Genomic DNA, 25,608 nt, shown 5'->3' with positions numbered 1-25,608 from the left:
AGAAAGTAAACAGTCAATCATAGGTGCTGGCAATTAATACCATGCAGAAGATGTCTACTGTCCTAGTCTATCACTCACTAACATGCTAGAATTATAAAATGAGCAAACCTTTTAGAAATGGTCCAATTACATCTGAAAATAACTATAATTAAAAATATATGTAGGTTCAATAAACCAATCTTTCCCAATGTTGCCTAATTATAAAAATCATCTCTTATTAAAAACATAGGTTCTGTGACCCTGCCACAAACTTACTGTCACCAGGAAATTACACACCAGAACAATATTGCTTAAACTTCAATGAGTGCATGAACAACTTAGGAATAGTGTTAAAATATAGATTCTAATTCAGATTAAGGGTTTGGTTTAAGATGCTGCTTTCAATAAGTTCCCATGTGATTCTGATGCTTCTGGTGCATGAATCAGCCCTGAGTACAGAGTGTGGACCTGCGTTGTCCAAGACAATAGCCACAACCAAAGCAGATACTGAGCACTTGAAATGCAGCTGATCTGAACTGAGATGCACTGTAAGTATAAGATTCACTACATACTAAAGTTTGAAGATTTTTTAGTACCTAAAATATCTCTATTAACTTAATATTAATTACCAGCTAAAATGTTAATATTTTGAACATCTTAAGTTAAAAAGCTACATCATTAAAATCACTTTCCCTTTCTTAATATGACAACTAAAAAATCTCAATGACATTTGTGACTTGAATTATAGTTCTATGTGGACAGTGCCAATCTAGACTATGTTCCATTTTGGAAAAATAATAATATTAGAAAGATTCTCAGTAGTAAGGGCTGAAACAAAAGGTAGTGCGATTAAATGTTCCAGGAAAATCTAGATTTTATCGGGCCAGCATATTTTATAAAGATGACACTAGAAGAGATTTATATCAAACTCCCGTTACTCACCTAAAATGGTTTCATCTGTTCCAAAATGAGCTCGGTAAAACAGCACCATCTCCAGCCAGTAAACATGGTAAACAACAATGAGAATCACCATGAGCAGGACTGTGACTCCAAACCCACAGGCCAGTTCCACTGTGTATCTTGGAGCGATCACTGGAGTAAACAACAAAGAAACAATTGATGTCTATGTGGTGATCAGAGTAACCCATCATCCTGCAATTAGTTGGATAAGCCAAGCAGCTGAGCCAGGCACCTGATGTGTGTGTGTGTGTGTGTGTGTGTGTGTGTGTGTGTGTGTGAACAAGCAGAGATAATATGGTATGGGTCAGCCACTATGTTTTAATACTACATGTGTAATATTTATCTTTTTGTTTCCAGTTATTGGCATAGAAGGCATTTTTAACCATTAGATGATTTCAATAGATTTATGATATACAGAATCTTTTCCTTTGGGAAGGATTTAGAGGTTATCTAATTCAATTTACAATTGAATGACAGACTTCCTTAAATATGTTTTTGAAAATGTGTTTTTGATGATTTTTAGAGAGAGAGAAAGGGAGAGGAACAGAGATAGCAACATCTGTGTAGAGAAAAATCTATAGGCTGCCACCTACACACCCATATTGGAGATCAAGCCCACAACAAGGAATTTGAATAGTGATCTCTTGATTCATGAGTAGATGCTCAACCATTGAGCCATACCAACCAGACTCAAAAATATTTTCAAAAAGTATAATTCATCCTCTACTTTTCCCTTCTCTTGAGATAAAAAATTTATTATTACCGGGATCACCCATGATGCTGGTAGAGTTTTAATTGTTGGAGCAGTTAAATGGAACAAAATCTTCATGTGTTTCCTTCCATTTGTCTTAATTTTATCCTCTTGTCCAATGCCATATGGAAGAAATTTAATTCCCTCTCCTTTATATTTGGAAATAGGCCTCCAAAATTTTATTTTCATTGAGCGGAAACAGTGGGTATGCACCAAATGCTCAGTCAGTGTATGTGGCTCTGAAAGTATCTCTTAGGTCTACAGTTCTAGGATACACAGTCCAAAGTCTGACTTGCAATATTAAGGTATGGACAGATTTAAAAAAAATATATTTTTTTTATTGATTTTAGAGAGGAAGGAAGAGGAAGAGAGAGATAGAAACATCAATGATGAGAGAAAATCATTAATTGGCTGCCTCTTGCACGCCCTCTACTGGAGATTGAGCCCACAACCTGGGCATGTGCCTTTGACTGGAATCGAACCTGGGACCCTTCAGTACACAGACTAATGCTCTATCCACTGAACCAAGCCAGCTAGGGCAGAACAGATTTTATTGTATTGCAATTTGTGTGTAGTTTGCTTTTGCACTCTCTCCCAGTCCCCAATAAACTACATATTTAGTCATCTAAATGTGTAGTTTAGTGGGTACAACTTCACAATAGTGTTGTAGAAAGATCTCAGAATTTGGAGTCAAGGAGCCTCAATAATTCTAGCTGTGAACAAAATTCTATTATATCTCGTCTCAGCAAACACCAATTACAATGTTTAATTGCTCAAAGATGACTGATCTCACCATCCTGCTAATGAACCTCTCCTTCACAGCTGGAATTATTAAGGCTCCCTGACTCTAAATCCAGAGATCTTTGCACAACACTACTGGAAGTTCAATTAGTGGTCATATATTAGTGCAAAGGTCTCTTTTAAAATAAGTATCTTATCTTAAGGGGAAATGGAAAGCAGCTTGGAGCTCAGCCTGAAGTTCTCTAATTAAAGGGCAAATCATAGTTTTAAGTTCATTATCCTAAACTCAGCATACTAATCCTGTGGCAGGTATAGCCTGGAACTCAGCAATGTAGAATTATTATGGAGTACGTTTGCATGCGTTCCATAAATAATGGTGCTTTAAAATAAGAAAACTCCATTATAAATGCCAGGTGCTATGTCAGTGCAGTTGTTGAGAATTTACTAAGTTCAATTTGGATAGCTGGCATGAAAATTGCTGTGTCCTAGGTATTTCTGAGTACATGTTATGTTAACAGCACACTGGGGTAATTCCCACTGTCATCTTCATTATTTGTTCAGTTATTTTGGCTGCCTCTGGGTCGACATTTTATAATAGGAAGAAAAAGAAAAAAAGAAAAAAGAGGTCAGTGGATGCAGTTACCTGAAACGGTTTTTTTCAAGCATTAATAGATATCAGCCCTAGCTGGGTAGCTCAGTTGGTTAGAGCATTGTCCGGATATACCAAGGTTGTGGATTCAATTCCAGGTCAGGGTACATACAAGAATCAACCAATAAATGCACAAATAAGTGGGAAAACAAATTAATGTTTTTCTCTCTCTTTTGAGAGATCTCTCTTTTTCTCAAATCAATCAACAATTTAAAAAATTAAATATCAATAGACACATTGCTTAATGATCAAGAGTTCAATTACTCTCATAAATTTCCCTCTGCCATCTTCCCTTTGTTAGTGTCTATTTTATTTCTAAGGGCTTTTTAATTTTACTTTGTATCATACAATTACATGTACTGTATTTACAGATTGTATTTTTAGGGCCATTTGATAATATTAGGACGTTCTTAATGCTATTTAACTGAATTGGTTTTTTAATATATTTTATTGATTTTTTATAGAGAGGAAGAAAGAGAGCTAGAAACATCGATGAGAGAGAAACATTGACCAGCTGCCTCCTGCACACCCCTTACTGTGGATGTGCAACCCAGACATGTGTCTCTGTGGACATCAGAAGAAAGGCTATGGCTTTCTTGAAGTGCAGATTTCAGTGGGCAGTTATTTAGTATTTCAGATGACCACAGCACCTGCCTGTGGGACATCAGTGCTATACCAAAGGAAGGAAAAGTCATGGATGTGAAGACCAGCTTTATAGGGTATGTAGCAGTAGATGTTTCCTGGCATCTGCTCCATGAGTCTCTGTTTGGGTCAGTTGCTGATGATCAGAAACTTATAATCTAGGATATTCGTCCAAATAATACTTTCAAATCAAGCCACTCAGTTGATGTCACACTGCTGAAGTGAACAACCTTTGTTTCAATCCTTATAGTGAATTCATTCTTGCCACCAGGATCAGCTGATAAGACTGTTGCCTTGTGGGATCTGATAAATCTGAAACTTAAGTTTTTGTTCTTTTTTATTTTTTTATTTTTTATTTTTATTTTAAATATATTTTATTGATTTTGTACAGAGAGGAAGGGAGAGAGATAGAGAGTTAGAAACATCGATGAGAGAGAGTCATCGATCAGCTGCCTCTTGCACACCCCCTACTGGGGATATGCCCACAACCAAGGTACATGCCCTTGACCTGAATCGAACCTGGGACCTTTCAGTCCCCAAGCCGACACTCTACCCATTGAGCCAAACCGGTTTCGGCTGAAACTTAAGTTTTTTTGAACCATATAAGAATGAAATATTCCAGGCTCAGTGGTCACCTCACAAGGAGACTTTTTTGGATCCAGAGGTATTGATAGCAGACTGAATGTCTGGGATTTAAATGTAACTGGAGAGGAACAATCCCCAGAGATGCAGAAGATGGGCCACTGGAGTTGTTGTTTACATGGTAATCACACTGTTGAGATAACGGATTTCTCCTGAAATGTCAATGAACTTTGAGTGATTGTTCTGTGTTGGAAGCCACTACCATGCAAGTACAGCAAATACCAGAGAACATTTATAATGACCAGGACCCTCAAGGACACGTGGATTTAAGACAGGGGTTTTAGATACGCCTGCCGTTCTTGTGATTTTAGACTCCCCTGTTATCACTCAATCTTGAGATTGATTTAATGTTGGTTTTGAGACACAGACTTTGATCAGCTATCCTTCTATAATAGATACTATCAACAATGCTATTAGCCCAAACAGATGGTGTTTTCTAAATATTAACTTGGGGGACTTGATTCAGCAAAGCCACTGACTTATTTTTAAAATTTCTTGAGAACTTTTCTAGTAACAAAGATATAAAGTAGCCACCAAAAAGGGAATATTGTGTGTGGTTATTTTACTTTTTTTATTATCTTATAACTCCAAGTTTTTCAGACTTATTTAAGTGAAGTTTAGAAGTGAGTAAGGAATAAAGAAAAGTGAGGTAGGTGCCTGAGGCATGAAGTATAAATACTGCAAGATGTTGTTTTTATTCAGAAATTAGGGGAGATTGAAGTCATATAAATTCTGTATCTGAAATCTTCACACCTGTATTTCCAGGATGCACATGTTCCTGTGTAGACCCATCTCATCTCAGTTTTGTGAGTTAAATCAAAACTACCTGTTTCTTTTCCCCCACACATTTTTACTGTTAGTGTACTTCTTGAGCTACTTTAATGTTATTTGTTTCCTTTCTATAAAATTTAAAACAAACATACACACAAAGCTTGGGATAACCAAGCTGTAAAGATGTATGTTTTCACTTGACAGGTACACTATCCAATGTTTTTGTTTTGTTTTTTCCCCCCAGTAGTTAGTTCTTGACCACTATTTTGATACTATATCTGTTTTGGGTGACCTGTTTCACCAGCAGGCCTATGACTAATTCTCTATGACTAATTGTATAAGTAATTATAATGGAATAAATAAGTTTTCTACATAAAAAATACCAAATGAATATTATAAATATTCTTGTTAATTTTTTTAATATTTACCCAAGAATATGTTTATTGATTTTAGAGAGAGAAGAAGGGAGGAAGATAGATAGAGAAACACCAGTGTGAGAAAGAAACATTGATCAGTGGCTCCTGTATGCACCCTGACCAGGGATCAAACCCACAACTTAGGTAGGTGCCCTCCAGCAACCTAAGTATGTGCTCTGACTAGGAATCCAACCCACAACATTTTGGTGTACTGAACGACACTCCAACAAACTGAGCCACTGGAATGGGTTGCTATTTTTTCAAAAGACCGTCAACATTGTAAGAGCCATTAGGAAATATCAAAATAGATGTTTTGATAAATAAAAATTCAAAAACTAAAAATGGTATTTTCAAATTAAAAATGCTGCAGATTAGACATTATAAATAAATGACCAGTGATCACCAGAAACTATCCTAAGTGAAATACAGAGGGGGGAAAGGAACAAATAAAGAATAATGAGAACCTCAATGATTAGTGGGACAACATCAAGTGTGAGTGCCCTATCCTAAGTTTAATTGCAATACTAGAAAGAAAGAAAAGAATGAATGAATGAAAGGATGAGCAAAACATTTACCCTTTGTGACCACATGAATGGACCTGGAGAACATTATGCTAAGTGAAATAAGCCAGTCAGGGAAAGACAAATAACATATGATTTCACTTATATGTGGAATTTAATGAACAAGCTAAACAAGTAGGCCAACATCTTTGGGGAGTGTTTGAGTGTGTGTGTGTGTGAGTGTGTGTGTTGAGAGGTATTCAGGTGGAGGGACTGAACAAAAAGAAAAAAAAAGGAAAGAACTTGTGAAAATGGTGTTTGTGGAGAGAAGAGGATGGGTAGAGGTGGAAAAGGGTATTGGGGGATAAGTGGTGATGACATGGGAAATAAATAAATTAAAATAAAGGAAAAAAAGAAATAACAACTAAATTTTTTTCAAATTAAATTTTAAAAAATGTACTCACCAAACCAAGAAGTTTTAAAGAACCCAAAATAAGATATATGTACAAATAAAAATATCTCAGAGGATATAATAATGTAATTTTGAAAATCAATGAAGAATATTAAATCTGTTCTATTGGATACAGTTATCACTTCACATTTCTGAGGCCAGTCATACTAAACAATCTAGCACACCCTTCTGTGAAAGGGGAGCTACTCCACTAGCTCTGGTGGATAGACTTCTGCATAACTCCTAGATTCAATATTATTTCAATTGATTGCATTGATCTTATCCACCTGACAATACATTATTAATTTATGTCAACCTCCATAAAAAACACATGCCTCTGAAGACAAGTCCCACAAAATGTTCCATGCTTAGGAGTCATATATACCTGAAAATAAATCCTTCCTACTATGTCCAACACCCTGCAGATATTCATACCAAATATTGTAGTAGTATGCTAAGGGGCCCTGAACTAAAGTAATTTGATCATGTTTTTAACCTAGACTTTAATGATACTGACTTGACTATGCAAGCCTTTGTCAAATAACACCTATGAAAATCTGTGGAAATAGTAAGAACTAACATTTATTATGAATTTAATATATATGTATAGATGCCAGTAACTGTGCTCAGGACTTAAAAGCAACATTATGAGGTAGTGGTATTATTTTGCCTACTCTAAATATAAAGAAATTAAAGCTCAGAGAGGTGAAGTGTCTCTTCCAAAGTCATGGAATTGGGTGCATAAAAACTACTTTCTGAACATAGACCATCTGAGTCTAGAGTCTTGGGAATGTTCTTAGGAAGAAACTTTGGGAAACACTGTCTTGAACATATGGTTATTTTCTCTTTACATTGACTTCTAAGGAAGAGAGGCAATTAATTACCCAGAACTGATCTACTAAAACTCCTTAAGAGATTTTTCAACCTTTGCTTTTTAATTTCAAAATTGTCATAAAAATGTTACAGTGAAGTCTGTTGTGTTTTTTTTTTAACCAGCTTTTAAAAAGATTTGAAATGTAACAATTTTAAATTAACTTTTTAAAAACTTTTGATATAAATATTATGGGCACTAACAAGGGGATCCCAAATAATCCGGAATGACTTGGCTGCAGATGTGATAAATCATCATTATCTGCCTCCAGATTATTGGAAAGCATTCTTGAAGATATTGTCTGTTATTCTGAAAGAACCAAAAATATGTTAGACATATTCTGTTTCAAGAGCAACAGCTCACACAAGAAAGCCTCATAATTTTTGTTTATTGTTGAAAAATATAGTAATATCAACATAGAAATCATTTTACATCATTTAAGTCATAGTTTAATTTTGTGTTACCAATTGTGGCTAATGGTATATTATAAACTCACTTGAATACTGATACATAGTGTTTAAAGTATAATTTTAAAATTTTATTTTCAATAATAAATATTTTACATTTCACTTTACTTGCATACAATTAGATGGTTGCTACTTATGTTTCATTATTATAGCTAATGCTAAGAATATTGATTGGGGCCATGATTCTTTGTGTTATTTATTCATGAAAAATTCCAAAAATACTAATTCATAGAATATTATCATTTCTATAACTCTTGAACTCTGCCAGCAATGATTTCTGAAAGGGTTTTTACAATTCACTAACAACATGTGACACTTTTATTATAATCTTTGGTAATTTTGAATATTTTCTTTATTTTTCATTTTCATGACTATATAGATAGGAAATTATGCCTCATTATCATAAGCATGGATTTTTTAAGCCACAATCAGGCATTAATTACTAAAATTATTTTGAATATATTTGCATAGATGGAAATTTCTCTCAAGATTTTTCATTCAACTTTGATTCATGACTATGTGGTAGTTGTTGTGGTAAGTGTTGGAGCCCACGTTCTCAATTTCTCCTCTTTTCCTTAGTCACCAAAATGTTACGTTGGAATTCCTAGATTCCTCTGCTGAGGGCATGCATCCATTACCTTTCTGTTTAACCGTGGCTGGCTGCTCAGCCTCCCCTTTGCCATTTCTAGCATGACAGACATAGTTGCGTTTGAGATCTTCAGCCCTAACTTTCTTGATGCTCAGAGTCACAGTTCTTGTTTCATGTTCCAGTGCATCCAGACTCACACTGGAAAGAAGGGAAAGAAAATCAGAGCATTAGTGAGAATCAAGGCCCATGTGCTGTATGTGAATCAGTCAAGCAGACAACCAGAGAGCCACTAGGTGAGGGCAGATAGAATGGCCATAAACTGCATTGCATTGTAATCCAATGGTTACAAAAACTCCTGGATTCCAGTCTATTCCTTACCACCAATACTAGACACAATCCCGATACCTGGATCAAATCCCAATGTTGGCGTCACACTATAGATATAGATCTCTTAACCCTCTTCAAAGCAAAATGTATCCCCTCAAATTTCTGAGGCAGGATGCTATCTACTAGTATATTGGTTTAGAGAGAAGCTTCTGATGCTAGAGCCATTTGGATTTTGATCCAGGCTCTTTGCCACTTACTGACTGAATCCTTTTGGCAGAGTAACTAATTTTTCCATGATTTTTTTTAAATATATATTTTATTGATTTTGTACAGAGAGGAAGGGAGAAAGATAGAGAGTTAGAAACATCGATGAGAGAGAGTCATCGATCAGCTGCCTCTTGCACACCCCCTACTGGGGATATGCCCACAACCAAGGTACATGCCCTTGACCGGAATTGAACCTGGGACCTTTCAGTCCGCAGGCCGACGCTCTATCCACTGAGCCAAACCGGTCCCGGCATTTTTCCATGTTTTGAGAAGGTCATTTGCAAAAGAGGAAAGTGGCAATGCTTACATAGTACATCAGATACACAAAATTAAGAATTCTGAGGGCTGAGTATAATAATGTGCAAGTATTAGAGCAATACTTTAGGAATATTCATATTATTCATATAGCTATTATGATTTCTCAGTAATAACTTATGCATTTCAGGGACCCCCAAAGCTTTGATTTTTAATCCAAACAGACTTTCAGTCAAAATGCAAAAATATCATGGCTAAGTCATATATATAAAAAGAAGAAATTTCTGAGTAAATAAACCTTGTGAGTATAAAGATATCTATTGTAAATCTAAGGAAGTCAGAGATCAAGTACTTTGGGTCCAAGACCAAGATTTAAAATCCCTTTGAATTACTTTTTTTCAAAAAGAAGATTAAAAAAAAAAAAAAAAAAAAAAAGCTGTTACAGCTGACTGATGGCCAGGTTCTCCTTCTGATAACATTTTCTGTCAGTCCTGGGAACTTTGTTAAAAACTATAGTGGGTTTAACCCAAGTTTAATGGCATTGCTCAACTGCAAACAGTGAGCTGTGTTTTATAGCAGCAAGGATGAATGCCATGACTTTCATTATTATTCAACCATTAGGACAAGCACAATCCTCAGAATTCCTCCAATAATCAATAATTCTCCCTCTATACTTCTAGCCACGTCTTTCATCAATTCCTTCTGCAAACACCACTCCAGTCTCAGCAAACTCCTTCTGTACCTTTAAATGTGTTTTGCTTCTTTGCATATGATGTTCCTTTTACCAGGAACATACTTTGGATGCCTTTATCTAGTTTATTTCTACTCATTTTCCCCCCAAATATTTATTTAGGTATTGTGAGATCTGAGAAGCATTACCTAATCCCCCAAAATGGATTGGACTCCCCAACTCAATCTTCCCATACCATATATTATAATTCTTCCCAACCACTGCACTATCAGATTAGAGTATTGAACTTTTTACTCTACCATTGTTACTCCTATAGTAGTAGAATCTACTCAGGTACCTGATTAAACGAAAGCATTTTATGATATTTGCACAAAGTCTAAGTTTACTACTAGGGCAAAAAAAATATTTGGCATTCTAGAAGTTTTAGTACCCTAAGATCTAGTTATCCATTGGTGATAAGGCTTATGGGTCTTAGAACTTCTTTGTTAGTAGTTGGTCTGCTACTAATTTTTATTTATTGTTGCACTGAACTGATTGCTCTCGTAGTTGTATGCTTCATTATGGAAGATCCTTTGTCTTCCAAGACCCATATTTCCCTCCTTGCCAACCCAACCTCCTTTTTAAAAAGTCATTTTATTTGAAAACAAAGTGACCCAACATGTTATTTTAAGAGTGAAGTATATATTGCCACCCCATCTACTTTAAAAATAAAATCTAGAGATCATGGATGTATTGAGTCATGAATGTTTCCACTCAACGTATTGAGTAAAAAATCACTATCAATGATAAATATGGCATATGTGTTATGTGAATTAAGAAAGAGAGAAATACATGCTTTCTGCAAGACTAGAAACGAACACAATGATCTCAGGCACAAATGCTTATAGACCCAAACTCAAGACTTGAGAAAGAGAACAAGGCCACAATGACAGGATCCTATCTCTGTATAATCTTATATTGTGACCCTTTCACTCATATAGGATATGCATTCAATCTACTATCAAGTAGGTGTCATAAATGGGTGACCATCAGATGGCACCTGGGCCTCCAATTACAAGTCCAGGAATCCTGCCTTGGGATGCAGCCAAAATATTGCTGATTTTTGTTAGTGAGAGGCAAAAATTAGAATTTTTATTTTCATTGATTGGTACACAGCAGAGTGTCTTAGATTGAGGGACAACATTATTCACCCTCCTGCCTGCACCAATACCTTTCATCAATGGTCACATCAATAGTGGTGTCATCTGTCTTCTTCCCATCGATGGTCCACCAAACCTCATTGCGAGAGTCCTTCAGGTAAGTAAAAAAGACTTTACAGGGAATGAGCAGCTCCTCTCCTAAAACAAACAAACAAAACACGTTAACCCTTTGGTTTGTAACCTTCGCATGGCTCTATTGGTTCTACTCTGTGACTAATCAGAAGCTAAAAATGTTACATGAATCTGTAACCCTACTTCTAGTTCTCCAGTGGGCTACCATAAGGTGATGTACCATACCTCACTGCAAAACAAATCAAGAAAAGAAGCAAAGCAGCTTTATATAAAATTAGGGGAATGGCCATCTATTAATACAATCCATGTATGTTATACAATGTATTTGTTCAAAAAGGTTCCAACAACATCCTTTTTTAGCCCTAACCCTGGGTCTACGCTCCTTTGTTAAATCGCTCAGAAGCAAAGGAGGACTGAGAAAAGGTTCTCCAGATCTTTGGTCCTTGGCCCAGAGGCAATGGGAGGTGGCAAATCTGAGAGGCCTGTCTGGACAGGCCCCACCTGGACGTGCTTCGTTCTTCAATTATCTGGGTTGCGCTGTTTAACCTAGGTGGCTTCCTGAAGGCTTTTGAAAAACCTCTTTGGGGTGGGGGGTGTTCTTTTCCCTCCAGCAGCCACAGACTGGCCACCTGGGAGCTGTCCAATCTCTCCCCGCACCCAGTCGGATTGAGTCTGGCATGCAGCAGCGGGAACACCAGGATCCACTGCTTGCTGGTGGAGGTGGGGCGTGGATGCCTCAGAGCTGGACAACCCGGCCCCCAGCGTGCTCTCCACCTGGAGGCATCCAGCTGTAGACCCCAACTCCTTTAACTGGATCAGTGGCAGGTGGAAAGCGACCCGGGTGGCTGAGGAAATGAAACTTGGAGCAAGTACCATGGGCGCAGTCCCGTGACCTACCCTCCCAGGATAGTGCTGCGCTCCCTAACCTCCCACCTGCCAAGAGATACATGTGGATTCCCAAAGAGGCAGGGCCAAGGAGCTTCAGCTGGAAGGATGAGAGGAGTTTTGAAACCTCCACCCTTTTCTCTAAGACTGTGTTCTCCTTCCCTAATACAAGTTGCTTGAAGTACAGGATGGTTTGTGTTTAGATGTGCATAAACGTGGGGAAAGCAAAGTTTTGTGCTTTAGAATAAGAGTCTGGAGTCTTGGGGTCTCTCTCTCTCTCTCTCTCTCTCTCTCTCTCTCTCTCTCTCTCTCTCTCTCTCTCCTCCCTCCCTCCCTACTTTCCTCCCTTCCTCCCCTTCCCTGGCTTGGCAAATCTTCAAGCAGAAAGTTAACCCTAGCTCCTCAGAATCCACCCTCACTGCAGTAGCTTCTAGTTTGTTTTGTTTATTTTTTTTCTCTCACAAGGATTTTTTTCTAACCTCTAAACTGACAGTTGGACATTCCCCGAGGGGTCTCGGATTGCGAGTGACTATGTCATAGCTTATAAATGGCTACATCCCACACACAGTTAAACAAGGCTTCTGCAGTATTTAAAAAAGATCTGTGGCTGTTTAGTCCTAATTCATCAGAAGAACCTCCAAACTCTCCACATCCTGTTTATTCTACATGGGGGTGAACATGCATCCCTATATATTGGGAACAGTCCCTGAGATTTAAAATTAAAACTTGGCAAGGCTACTCTAACACTGAAAAAAACAGGATGATGCAGAGATGACATGCATGGACTCTGGCTTGCACATTGTGTGGTTAGCCCTGATTCTGACACTTATAACTGTGTGACAGGGCATAGGCCAGGCTGAGGGACCTCCCTCCTCCTTCCCCTCTTTGCAACCATGCATGAATTTTATGCACTAGGCCTCTAGTATCAATATAATATAGAAGATAAAGTGACATTGGAGTCAGGCATGCTTTTGCAACCATAATGTGATAAGTATATGGGATATATATAGATGATTAATAAGTGTTTACCCTGATTGCAGAAAGAATGTTTATATTAATACATAAAGCCAGTACTAAATCAAGAAAATCTGGTCCGTTTGGGGTTGCATTCTTTGTGTTTTTACAAGGCACACCACTGTTTGAAACCTTATCTTAATGTCGGGGGTACTGTTGTTCTCTACCTTGTTGGTCACTGCCTCTATTAACTTTAGTACATTTTAAACAAATGTTCTTTTATAGTTTTCACTGGGTTTGTTTTGAATTTTTGTAAAAGATAGAATTCAGAAAATTTAAAAATTTTCTGCAGTTCCCAGCTCACCTGTGGAGAGTCTGAGTCAGAATAATAATAAATAAATAAATCATTATTATTATTTAATCAGTGACAAGTGATTTTTCCCTTGAATGAAAAAAAAAATCTGAAGAATAAAAAGACCCAGATGACCATAGCAAATATTTCATAGTGTTCTGAAACAGGATGTATTGGTTCTATCAGCTGTTACCTATTATATTCACAGTGCTGACTCCAAGCTTTAACCCTGCCCCTTTGTAGTGGAACAGAAACTTGATGGATGCCTTGTGCTCATGCTACAGGCTTGACAAACAAAAAATCTGTGTAAGCTACAGTTTGCATCAAAGAGAAATCCCTCATCAGTAGAGGAAACCTTTCCACAGAGGAAGAAGACAGCAGCAGTTGCTGAGAGAGAGAAGCAGAGAATCCCTGAGCTCCCCATGAGATCCAGATGGTAGCTAATGCCCAGAGCTACCCTGGTTTCTTACAATATCAATTTCAATTCCTGGTGTTTTTTTGTTTGTTTGTTTGCTTTACAATAGCCCTCTCTTCTCTTGTGTTAATTTCTGTGACATTTTATTCCTTACTAGAGTCCTGGTGCATGAATTCGTGCACGGGTGGAAACCCTGGGCCTGGCCAGCAATTGGGGCCAATCCGGTCTATAGGAGGTTGGCCAAGGGAGGGGTTGCAGGAGGTTCTGATCAGGGCCATTGGGGTCAGCCAGCTATGGGGAGGGAGGGACCATAGGGGGTTGGCCAGCCTGGGGCAGTGACTATGGGAGATTGGCCAGCTGATCCTATCGGGCCAATCAGGACCAGTCAGCCAGGGGGAAGGACCACAGGAGATTAGCTGGCCTCAGGAGGTTGGCTTTGGGAGTACATTGACCACTAGGGGGCAGCTGCTATGTTAAGCATCCGCCCCCTGTGTTGAGCAATTGCCCATCATAGCAACCAGTTGTTCGGTTGTTCAGTCGTTCAGTTGCTTAGGCTTTTATATACGGAGATATTTAAGATAATATAACTGAAATTCAGAGTCCACAGCTGTAATTACCTGGTTCTTTCTTGTAGACCACACGATCATTGGGTAATTCGATTTGGGGGGGCAATACAAAGTTTGGAGAGCCTGTGAGAGAGCAAAAAACAATGAGAGATGATGTTAAGTCATGAAGTCTTTGTCCCTGTTAACCCATTTAAAAAATATTCTCTTCTGTGAAGCCTTGCCCAACCTTCTGGCATGGTTTGCCAATTTGTCTTGAGAAGAATTGCAGTCAATAAGTCTGAAGACAATTTACACATAGAAATTCTACATTATCTTTCTGAGATGGAATATATTCACTATAGAGTGGAATATAACATTTTAACCATATAAAACAAGCAAAGAAACAAACATAATATGTTGATTATCCTCCATATTTCAGAATAGAATGCTTAACCAATGTTTTCACTTTCCAAAGCTTATACAAGATAGTCTTGTCAGTCTACAGCATAATTAATTGCTCTCCTGTTTTTCTCAATTGTTTCTTTTCTACATATTTCTCTTCAACATTCCTAAAGTACCTTGTATAAGACCTAATTACGTAAGTATCAAATGAATAAATAAATGAAAAATCCAAAATCACAACTATGAATCCAGCACCTAAGGGTACCTGATGTCCAGTTATCGGTTAAAGGTTCATTCATAGTACTAAAGCTCTTTATAGCATTCAGTATTCCTAAATTGAATGAAAAATATCCTGAAGGAGATTTGTATTGTATTATTTAAGAGTAGAGGCTTCACCCCTAACCAGTTTGGCTCATTGGATAGAGTGTCGACCTGAGGACTGAAGGGTCCCAGGCTCAATTCTGGTCAAGGGCATGTACCTTGGTTATGGGGACAAACCCAGTAGAGGGTGTGTAGGAAGGCAGCTAATTGATGGTTCTCTCTCATCAATGTTTCTAACTCTCTATCCCTCCCCCTTCCTTTCTGTAAAAAAAAAATCAATAAAATATATATATTTTTTAAAGAGTAGAGGCTTCAAAGATTTAATGACCAATAGGTGTTCTAATCCCAACTTGGTCATTTACTAACCACATGACTTTTTTAATAAAGCATTGAAAAGCTAATTTTCCTCATCTCTAAAATGAGAGTAATTAAATTCATTTTACAAGTTCATTATAAGAATTAAATTAAGTTAAATTATCTTAATCTGGGGGTATTGTTGTGATATATATTAACTAAGTGATGCATATTAAAGCATTATATATATATATACATATATATATATATACATATATATATATACATGTATATATGTATATATATATATATATATATATATATATATATATATATTAGGACCAACTGCCAACATGAATATAAAGTTAGATTACTCATTTGACTTTTAAAGTCCGTTCATGTTAGGCTCTAAATTTAGTCTGATTTTTCTTTTGAATTAGTCCCCATCTCAACACTATTCAGAAAGTAAGCAGAGAAAGTGGTTACAAAAGTGTTTTATTTGAATTTCACTTGCACTATGTAAAATCTGTCTTAAAAAAAATACGTAAGCTGAATCTGGTATCAGACTGGTAGAAAAAGCCTTAAACAAAAGTCAAAAACCTGTGGTTTAGAATAACTTCTTCTACCAATGCAGTGAATGTCTCTAACTAAGCAGGTTGCTTTCATCCCCCCTGGGGGGGGGGGGTGCAAATACCTTGTACTAATGATTTATAGAAACCTTTAAAAAGATAATAAATTGCCTTTTTAAAAAAAAATAATGGGGTTTGACAAAATCTTACTCTGATATTCTCTAAGTTTAACACAGTGGGCACAGTGGTATTTAGGGTTCTGCTCCAAATACCACATATCCTGACACTGGTTCTCTTGGCTGTGAGTTTCACAGAAATCTGTAGACTCTGCCTAGACATTGTCCTTTTCACTTCCCCAGTTTCTCATCCCCTCTTCTTTCAGTTCAAACTAGGGGTTGGACACTGCATGCAAATACCTTGAACATTAACTACAACAGCAGTGCATAGAAACTCATAGTTTATTTAAATCTATTAAAACAGATTTTGGACAATAATATTACTATTCATTACTATTCAGAGTCTTCAGTTTGCCTGTATATTATGTCTAATATTCTTAGCTATCCTAAATGTTAGGGAAACTAAGTCCCAGAGTAGAGTTGAGGAGTCTGAGACTTTGACCAAAATCATATTGCTCTTAAATGGCAGCAGCATAGTTTGGACACATATTCACTCAACAGACCGTTACCAAATGCCCACTATGTATGTAGAAATGCTAGAGGCTCTGGAGAGAGTGCAATAAACAACAACAAAAAATAAACAAACAACAAACAAAAAGCTTTTTCCCCCCTCTTTCACAGATTTTACAAACTTGTTTGTAATAAACTATTAACAGAAAAACAACAACACAAGATTATTCCATTTTTATCCTTCACACTTGATACAAATCATGCTTACCTACAACCTTTACAGCCAGAGTCCTGGTTAGATTGAATGCACGCCCATTTTCTGGATATGTAACAACACACGTGTAATTTCCATTATTTGAATACAAGGCTAAGAGGAAACTCAAGTTCATGCCTTCAGGTATTACATTATGAAAGTCCTGTACTTTTCTACAGCCCTGTAAGAAGTAAAAGAAATGTTTTCTATTTAGATACATGCATAGAAAATAGACAAGCGCATGCACATAGGTAATTTTGCACAAAATATATAAATATTTTTGCTAGCTACACCTTTTACTAAGCTATTCTGCTCAACTATTTTACAATGTTTCTGCAAAGATTAAATGCATTAAGTTCTGTTATCTTTTCTGCAAAAGAAAATTAAAGTTCTGAACTGAGATATAAATTCAAGAGCACCAGCTTCCTGTCTGAGCATCCAGTATTTGGATCCTGGGAGTCTCATGTTAACAGTGAAGCAAGGTTAAATTATTGAAAAACAACTAAGGTAACTTAACTGCTTGTTATACTATTTTTAAAAACACACAATTATTTTTCTTTTTTTTCTACATTTCTTCACTGTTTATATTAATTCTGGAATCCAGTCACTATGCTTGAAAACTAGGCTTAATTTAGATGTCTGATGTCTGATTTTTAAATTCTTGATCATTCTGTTGGTAATGTACAAAATTTTTGGTATTTTTCTTCTATTTTTCCTATGCTAAAATTGAATATCACAGACTCCAGAATTTAAAAACAAAATGTATTTTTATGAGTCTTACCAATAATTAAGCCCAACCAGCATGGCTCAGTGGTTGAGCATTGACCTATGAACAGGGAGGTTATGTTTTAATTCCTGATGAGAGTACATGCCAGGATTGTTGGCTCCATCCCCAGTGTGGGACATAGAGCTGATCAAAAATTCTCTCTCATTATTGATTGTTTCTATCTTTCTCTCCCTCTCTCTTCCTTTCTGAAATCAATACAAACATACATTAAAAAATAATTCATCTATGACAAAAAAAAATTAAATATCTCTAAGTTCCCTTAGTTCTTTAAAATTATGTGAGTCTGTTACTGGCTTGTACTCTTAACTTCCTAAATTCACATACTTAACTTTAGTTCTCATATACTTAAGGTTTTCTTGCTTCAATTCCTGGAGCGGAGCATATGTTTTGAAATATGACAGTTACACAAAGTGGTACATTTTGTAATTCTTTGTAACAGGACTATGTCTTTTAAGATTAGCATTAAAAAGATGATTCATGTGGGTTTTCATCACAAGGAAGCTGATAAATGCTCAGTTTAGGGATTTTCTAAATACAATTTATCCTGTTTTGATAAAAGTGCTTCTAGACACTTGTCACATCAGCCAAAGGTTTCAATACTCTTAGGTTATCACAAAGTATAAGGCCACAAAGGCCTGTATTCATAATGAATTTATGTCAGATTTGGTTTAAATCAAGTATAGACTATCTAAAGAATTCTATTTGAGTTTTGTGATAACTTCTATTTAAACAGTTCAAAGCTATTTTCTCTCATTTGTTAGCTTTTCTTAAGTCCTTGCTAAGTAGACAAATCAGACTAAAGTATGTTATAGTTTTACAAGTGGAAAAAAATGAGATAGAAAAATGAAGATATATTCCAGATAACACAGTGCAGAGCTAAAACTCAGTTGTCTAAATAGCTCAGTAAAGGTCTTTAACTAGCTTATTTTTTAAAAAATTATTATTGTTACTAGATGCCTGGTGCACAAAAGTTCTGTACTCTGGGCTTGGGGATGTTGAGTAGAGGGGTCCCTCAGCCAGGCCTGTGCCCTCTTGCAACCCAGAGCCCTTGGAGGATGTCCACCTTCCAGCTTAGTCCTGCTCCCTGGGGGAATGGGCTTAAGCTGGCAGTCAGACATCCCTCTGGCAGCCTGGGGGGGATGTCCAGCTAAAGGCCGGAGTGGGCCTAAGCTGTTAGTGGAACATCCTTAGTGCTGCTGTGCAGATGGGAGAGACTCTGCCACCACTGCTTCGCTGGCCAGCCATGAGCCAGCTTCTGGCTGAGCGGCACTCCCCCTGTGGAAGCACACTGACCACCAGGGGGCATCTCCTGAGTTGAGAGTCTGCCTCCTGGTGGTCAGTGCACACCATAGCAACCAGTTGTTCCTGGTCTTTTTGCCTTTAGGGTCAATTTTCATATTATCCTTTTATTATATAGGATTATTATTGTTTGTTTTTAACATATTTTTATTTATTTCAGAGAGGAAGGGAGAGAGATAGAAACATCAATGAGAGAATCATTGATCAGCTGCCTCCAGCCCAACCCCTACTGGGGATCAAGCCTGCAACCCAGGCATGTGCCCTTGGCCAGAATAGAACCTGGGACCCTTCAGTCTGCAGGCCAACACTCTGTCCACTGACCCAAGCGAGCTTTAACTAGTTTCTTAACTAAGAATAAGCACCTCTGCTCAACACTTAGTCGAGGCTGGAAAAATTATACTGAGAGATATACTTACACATACCACATCATCTCATCTAGGATGACCTTTGTTAATAGGATCATATAGTTTTCGAGTGTACATTTCCATGATACATGATCTGTATATTGTATTGTATGTCCACCACTCATAGTCAAGTCATTTTCCTCCCACCAAATATTTGGCCCCCATAACTAGTTTTAACCAAAAGAAATTAAAGTTTATTTCAAAGCTATCAGATCTATATAGCATGCAAGAAAAGGAAATGAAGGAAATATTTTACATTCAGAGCTGCATGTTGGGGGTGACTTTAGGGCATTGTTGAACCACTAACTTTGGCCTATAGTGGGTGATGAGCTCTGTATCTTATAAGCAGATACATCTCTAGACCCTTCAGCACATAGACCTGAGACACATGGAATATTTTAAACTATTCTTGAAAATGAAGCCTGGAAATTTTCTTATAATTTCAAAATAATTTATTTGGAATCCAGAAAAAAAAAATGGAACAAAGGTCTGGATATCCAAAGAATAAAAAACAAACAAACAAAACACACACACACAGTATTTCCAAATGCAAGAAATCAGTTAACAGTAAGTGGATTTCCACTATGAAGCAAACATTTGTCTAACTAGAAGACAAATTATCCATTTAGCTGATCCATCAGTTCCTCATTCTGAATTCAAAAGAGAGAAGTTAAGCAAGAGAGCAATGTTTCAACGGCATAATGGTAGCCATGGCAACCTATCATGACATATAGGTAAGGAATGAGAGGAAATACATCATGTGGTGAGATGTGGGGTGTTATTGGGAGGATATCTTGACTAACCAAGGACAACTATGTCCATCCAATACACTATTCAAGAACTGTGAGGGTACAGAAAATGGAAAGGACACGATTCCTAATCTATAGGCATGTGCACTCTCATGGTGAATTGCAACAAGTACTCTGAAAGCCATATCAGGGTCAGGGAGAGGGGGAAAATCAAACAGAAAACATTCATAGAAACTTCACAGAAAAGAAAGATTTGATCTCTGTCTTAAAGGATAAGTAGAATATTAACAGTTATTAACTAGGAGAAGAAACGTGTTAGAGCAGCACACAAGGCATAGGAAAGAGCTGTAACTTCCCTGAACTCTAATAGCACTTTGCTTTCTGTGTCAGAACTTAACTAACTTTATATTATTTTTTTATGTTGTAGATTTTTTCAATTGAAGTTTACATTTAATATTATTTGTATTAGTTCCAGGTGCACAGTTTGTAGTAAGACAATCAAATACAAAGTGCTCCCCTCAATATTTTCAGCACCCACCTGGTAGCATACATAGTTATTATAATATTATTAACTATATTTCCTATGCTGTACTTTATACTTAATTAATTATATTACAATATACTGTTTTTGTGTTGGTCTCTTCCTCTAGAAAATTTATGCCTGTGGGGGCAAGACGTGATGGTGAATGAGTACTGTACTTCATGGCCAACAGCTGGCAAATACTTGGCACATGGAAAATGCTCAGTGCATTTGTGCTTCGTGACCAAAAATATGAATGAAAGAAGCAAAGACAAAAGACATGGGGTTAAAAGCTCATGCAGTATGATAACAAGACGACGACTATTCAAAATATAAGCAGTGAAATATGAGTGAGTTGTAGGATGAAGGAAGGAGTGAGAGTAAGGATATAAAAAGTTTAATGGAGATATAAGGTTAGAAAAGTTAGGAATATCTATTGAAACTTTTGCCAAAGATAAAATTGGCATAAAATACATCATACTTATTTAAAAATCCTCATAAGAGCTATTACCAGTCACTTTAATGAACAAAACTAAAGATATTTAAATGTTTAAGGAACTAATATTTATAAAATCCTTTTGAAAGGTAGGCACTGTGATAAGGACTGGGCATAGAGCAGGCATTAAATACAGAAATGGCCCTTATTCCCATGGAATTTTCCAGTCTAGTCCAATTTATTCAATTATTTAACCAATTTCTAAATACAAAGTTCATTGGCTTAGCTTTGTGCTATGTGCTTGTTATTCAAGGGAAAGAAAAAGGAGAGGTCACTAGTACAGAAGAGAGAAGTGCAATCATTATAGTAACAAAAATGAGAATTAAGTTAAATGCTATCAAAATAGAAAGTGGATGACTCATTCAGCCTAATTAATTCTCAATTCAAGTTGATGTTGCTGGCCTGATCACCCCTAACTGCCTCTACTTGCCTGATCAGCCCTAACTGCCCTCCCCTGCCAGCTTGATCTCCTCCCAACTGCCCTCCCCTGCAGGCCTAATCTCTTCCCCAACTTCCCTCTTCTGTTGGCCAATTTAGTTCTGATTGGTAGGTTTCTATGCCAGTCAGTGTCAAAAGCTTTGACTCCTAGGCAGCCATTGGCTCCTCACAGTTGATCCAAATTTGGTTCTGATTGGTCAGTTTCTATGCCAGTCAGCATCATAAGCTCCACCTCCTAGGCAGTCATTGGCTCCTCACAGTTGATCCAGATTTGGTTCTGATTGGTCAGTTTCTATGCCAATCAGTGTCTCTGGGCCTATCAATGGGGCCTGAACAGAAAGGCAGGGCTGATCAGCAGCCCTGGTGAAGGTCTGAAGAAAAATGGAGGCATGGCTGCTGATCAGGCCCAGAGCTAAAGAGAGAAGCAAGTGCTGATCAACAGATCAGCTTTTCTCTTCAGGCCTTTCTCTGGGCCTGATTCATAGCTTCCACAGCAGTCAGTGCTGGGTCACCATGCCTTCAGCCATAGAAGTTTGTGCTGGGTTGCCATGGCAACCCAGCACTGACTGTAGGACTGACTTCCAGTTGATGGAGTAACCCAGTTGCTGTGAATCCAGGGTTTTATATATTAGGATATATGGAATTAAATGTATATAATTTGAAAGAATCTATGGACATATTTCTTTCCTATCAAAGATGAAAAATCATGATAGGGAAACTATAGGGAAAGGAAAGAGATAAAGGAGCACCAAACAGTTGAGATCAAACTGAAAGAAACACTTTGAAAATAAAGTCTATTATACAGACCTTGGACTAACTTGTCTACAATATGTGCTGTGCTAATAAAAGGCCAAGCAATGTTTCCCATTTTCTGAGAGAAATGTATAAACAGAATCTGACCAACTCTGATTAGCTTTACACTGAAATTTAGAGGTGAAAGTAATATACCAATTTTAATGATTATACTAAGTATAAAAACAACCAGCTTTTCACAGACTGGTATCCAGAATGATAGCCATTCTCCTAAATATCAGTTAGGGTTTTCAGCAGCTGATATAAATGTAATATTCAAAACACCTAATAAAATGATTCCTCTGATCCTCAGTAAAAAAGAAAAAGAGGAGGTGGTAATTTCCTTTGTTTTTATAAGTATCTCAGTATGGAAAAATTAAATACTCAATTATAAAAAAAGAGGAAGATAAATAATCCAGTAATATGAAACTTGGGATGGCTTGCTATAATTTAAAGTCCAGGACTCTGAGTAAATGTAATAATAATAATAGTAGTTGTAGTAAAAAAATAACAAAATTATACTTGTGTCTTTACTGCTATTTATTCCCATATTCCTACGTAAATAAACAGGCAACCTCCAATTTATACACATGTCATTTCCAATTTATACCTGTGGCTATTTGAATTTAGTAAATGGCAAACGAGGGTGTGCAATCCAGGCTTGTTACAAAACCTGGCTCATTCAACAAACATTTACTGAACATCAATTTAACTCACATGATTGTTGAATAAGAGCACTATGAATTCTGGGCCCTGAATAAGGAAGAGACTGCCATGCAAATGAGAGGAGGAAAGACAGAAGAGATGCCAAGGAGGGAAATGCAATCCTTCCCCATTTCCCTTGCAGTTCTGGAACAATTTTTTATTTTTAAATTTCTGTTCCTTCTAATCTCAGTTTGGCTAAACTCCCTCTGATTTCCCAGGACCCTCTGTCTATGGGTTTTCTTGTGTTCCACAGTTCATCCTACAATCCAACCCGTATTCTAAGACCACCCCACCCTTCCAAGTGTCCTAAGATTCAGAAGTAAAGACTAGACCAGTCTCTCAGAGTCATTTCTGAAGAGTATAATCTTGCAACCAAACTCAACTGGCCTGAAATCCCAGATTAAAGACTAGACCAGTATCTCAGAGTCATTTCTGAAGAGTATAATCTTGCAATCAAACTCAACTGGCCTGAAATCCCAGATTTTCCATTATCAGCGAGATTTCTTTGGAGTAAGTGATATACCACAGTGTAAAGTATGGACTCACATGAGGTTGAATATAGGCTCCTAGTTTTGTGAGCTTGGGCAAATCTCTCAGTTTCTCTATCTTAACTACAAACTGGAGAACACAAGATAACTTACCTCATGCTAAGAAAAGTAAGTTAAGAATCCTGTGCTTAATATATGTTAGCTCTATTGTTTGCCTTTCTGAGACTTCACTTCATAATCTGTAAAAGGATGACATATACCTTGAAGGATGATGATGAGTATTACATATAATATATAAAGTACCTAGCACAATGTATTTTATAAGCAAAATGCAAGAATTGTTAGTTTCCTTTTCTGTCTTTCAGTTTGTCATTTTTAATCATTTGGTTAAGAGGAAGAAAATTGCTGAAACAAATTAATGTGTCTTTTAACTCTCCCACAGTTATGTGTATTAGAAAAGGAGACTGTTTTTACAATATCAGGGCAGGGAATTCACTTTATAACAATTGAAAGAAACTACTCTAAAAGGACCAAGATACCTAGTGGATGGAGGGAGTTTCTGTAGAACAGTGGTTCTCAACCTTTCTAATGCCGAGACCCTTTAATATAGTTTCTCATGTTGTGGTGACCCCCAACCATAAAATTATTTTTGTTGCTACTTCATAACTGTAATTTTGCTACTGTTAATGAATCATAATGTAAATATCTGTGTTTTCTGATCATCTTATGCTCTACAGAAGCGATTCTCAACCTGTGGTTGCAAACCACAAGTTGAGAACTGCTAGCAGGGTCACCTAAGACCATTGGAAAACACAAGTATTTACATTACGACTCATAACAGTAGCAAAATTACACTTATGAAGTAGCAATGGAAATAATTTTATGGTTGGGGGTCACCACAACATGAGGAACTGAATTAAAGGGTCATGGCATTAGAAATATTGAGAACCACTGCATGTAAAAGGTAGAAAATAGAAAGCCAAGTCATCAATGCTATTCAGTGATAGGAGAATCCAACTACCAAGAACTCTGATTTTGTACCCAGTATGACAGAACACTTAGGATTAATGATTTCAATCAATTACCCAAGAATAGAGAAATAAAAGAGGTATGCCACAGATCAAAAAGTGACTTTTTTATGGAATAGAAATGATGGCTGGTCACCTGTTTCTTCTAAGCCACCTGAACATTGTTAGTTATCTGCGATGGAGATGGTTTGACCACTGTGACTTTTTTTCTCTCAGTCCTCTTTCCAGGCTTTCTGTTTTCATTCACTCCATGAACATTCTTTCTAGATTTTGATCTTAATCCTTAAGGGCTCCAACTATCATATAGATGGATCTAGTTCTCTGACTCCAACTTTGACTTTTCTTCTAAGCTCCAGATTCACACACATTTACCACTACCTACTAGCCACTGCCACCTCTAACTCAATATGACATTGTCTAAATCTTTCAATTGCTCCCCAAACATGCTCCTCCCCTGCTATTTCATACTTTGGTTAATATCACTGATATCCTTCCAACCAGAGGGGAAAAAAAAAAGAAAGAAAAAAATCTTGAAATCATTGAAAATACAAAGATAAGTATGGCATAATTTTGCCTTTAAGAAATAGTTAATTTAAGTCGATGCATGTAAATTTCTCCGTTTTTAAAACAAACAAATTCTCTTTGGAACTTAGAATTCTGCTTTTCAATAAGAATGTAAATTATTCTTATTTATAAACTTGTCAATTAAATTGCGAGATCCTTTGGTAAAAAAATAAAATTATTTTTTCAGACTATTGAGTATTCAAAATATAAAAAAGTGAATAAAATTAGAGATAAGAGACCTTGGTAACTAGATGAACACATTTAAAAAAAAAAAACAACACTTGAGTATATACGTATTAATGTAAAGTATTTATATATAAAAGCCTAAGCAACCGCATCACTAAATGACCAAATGACCAGTTGCTGTGACGTGCACTGACCATAGGGGGCAGATGTTCAATGCAAGAACTACCCTCTGATGGTCAGTGAGCTCCCACAGACAACTTTCTAGAGCCAGCCAAACTCCCTTGGCCACTGGCCAA

General features: G+C 36.9%; 1 protein-coding gene across 4 annotated transcripts in view; it reads right to left on the bottom strand.

Moving 5' to 3' along the window:
• The window catches only part of IL1RAP (interleukin 1 receptor accessory protein), a 155,517-nt gene that overhangs the window by 11,761 nt on the left and 118,148 nt on the right, over window positions 1–25,608 (bottom strand). For all 4 annotated transcript variants that reach the window (XM_084872577.1, XM_084872579.1, XM_084872580.1 and 1 more), the window contains exons 5-9: window positions 16,872–17,037; window positions 14,464–14,535; window positions 11,180–11,306; window positions 8,479–8,627; window positions 922–1,071 (exon numbers count right to left, since the gene is read on the bottom strand). In XM_084872577.1, the coding sequence (XP_084728703.1) occupies window positions 922–1,071; window positions 8,479–8,627; window positions 11,180–11,306; window positions 14,464–14,535; window positions 16,872–17,037 (664 nt within the window). The remainder of the gene's footprint in view (window positions 1–921; window positions 1,072–8,478; window positions 8,628–11,179; window positions 11,307–14,463; window positions 14,536–16,871; window positions 17,038–25,608) is intronic.

Source organism: Pipistrellus hanaki, assembly GCF_964339955.1.
Source record: "Pipistrellus hanaki genome assembly, chromosome: 2".
In the NCBI taxonomy this organism is placed as follows: Eukaryota; Metazoa; Chordata; class Mammalia; order Chiroptera; family Vespertilionidae; genus Pipistrellus; species Pipistrellus hanaki.
The sequence above is the reverse complement of the archived record's forward strand: the minus strand, read 5'-3'. Positions and strand labels throughout refer to the sequence as shown.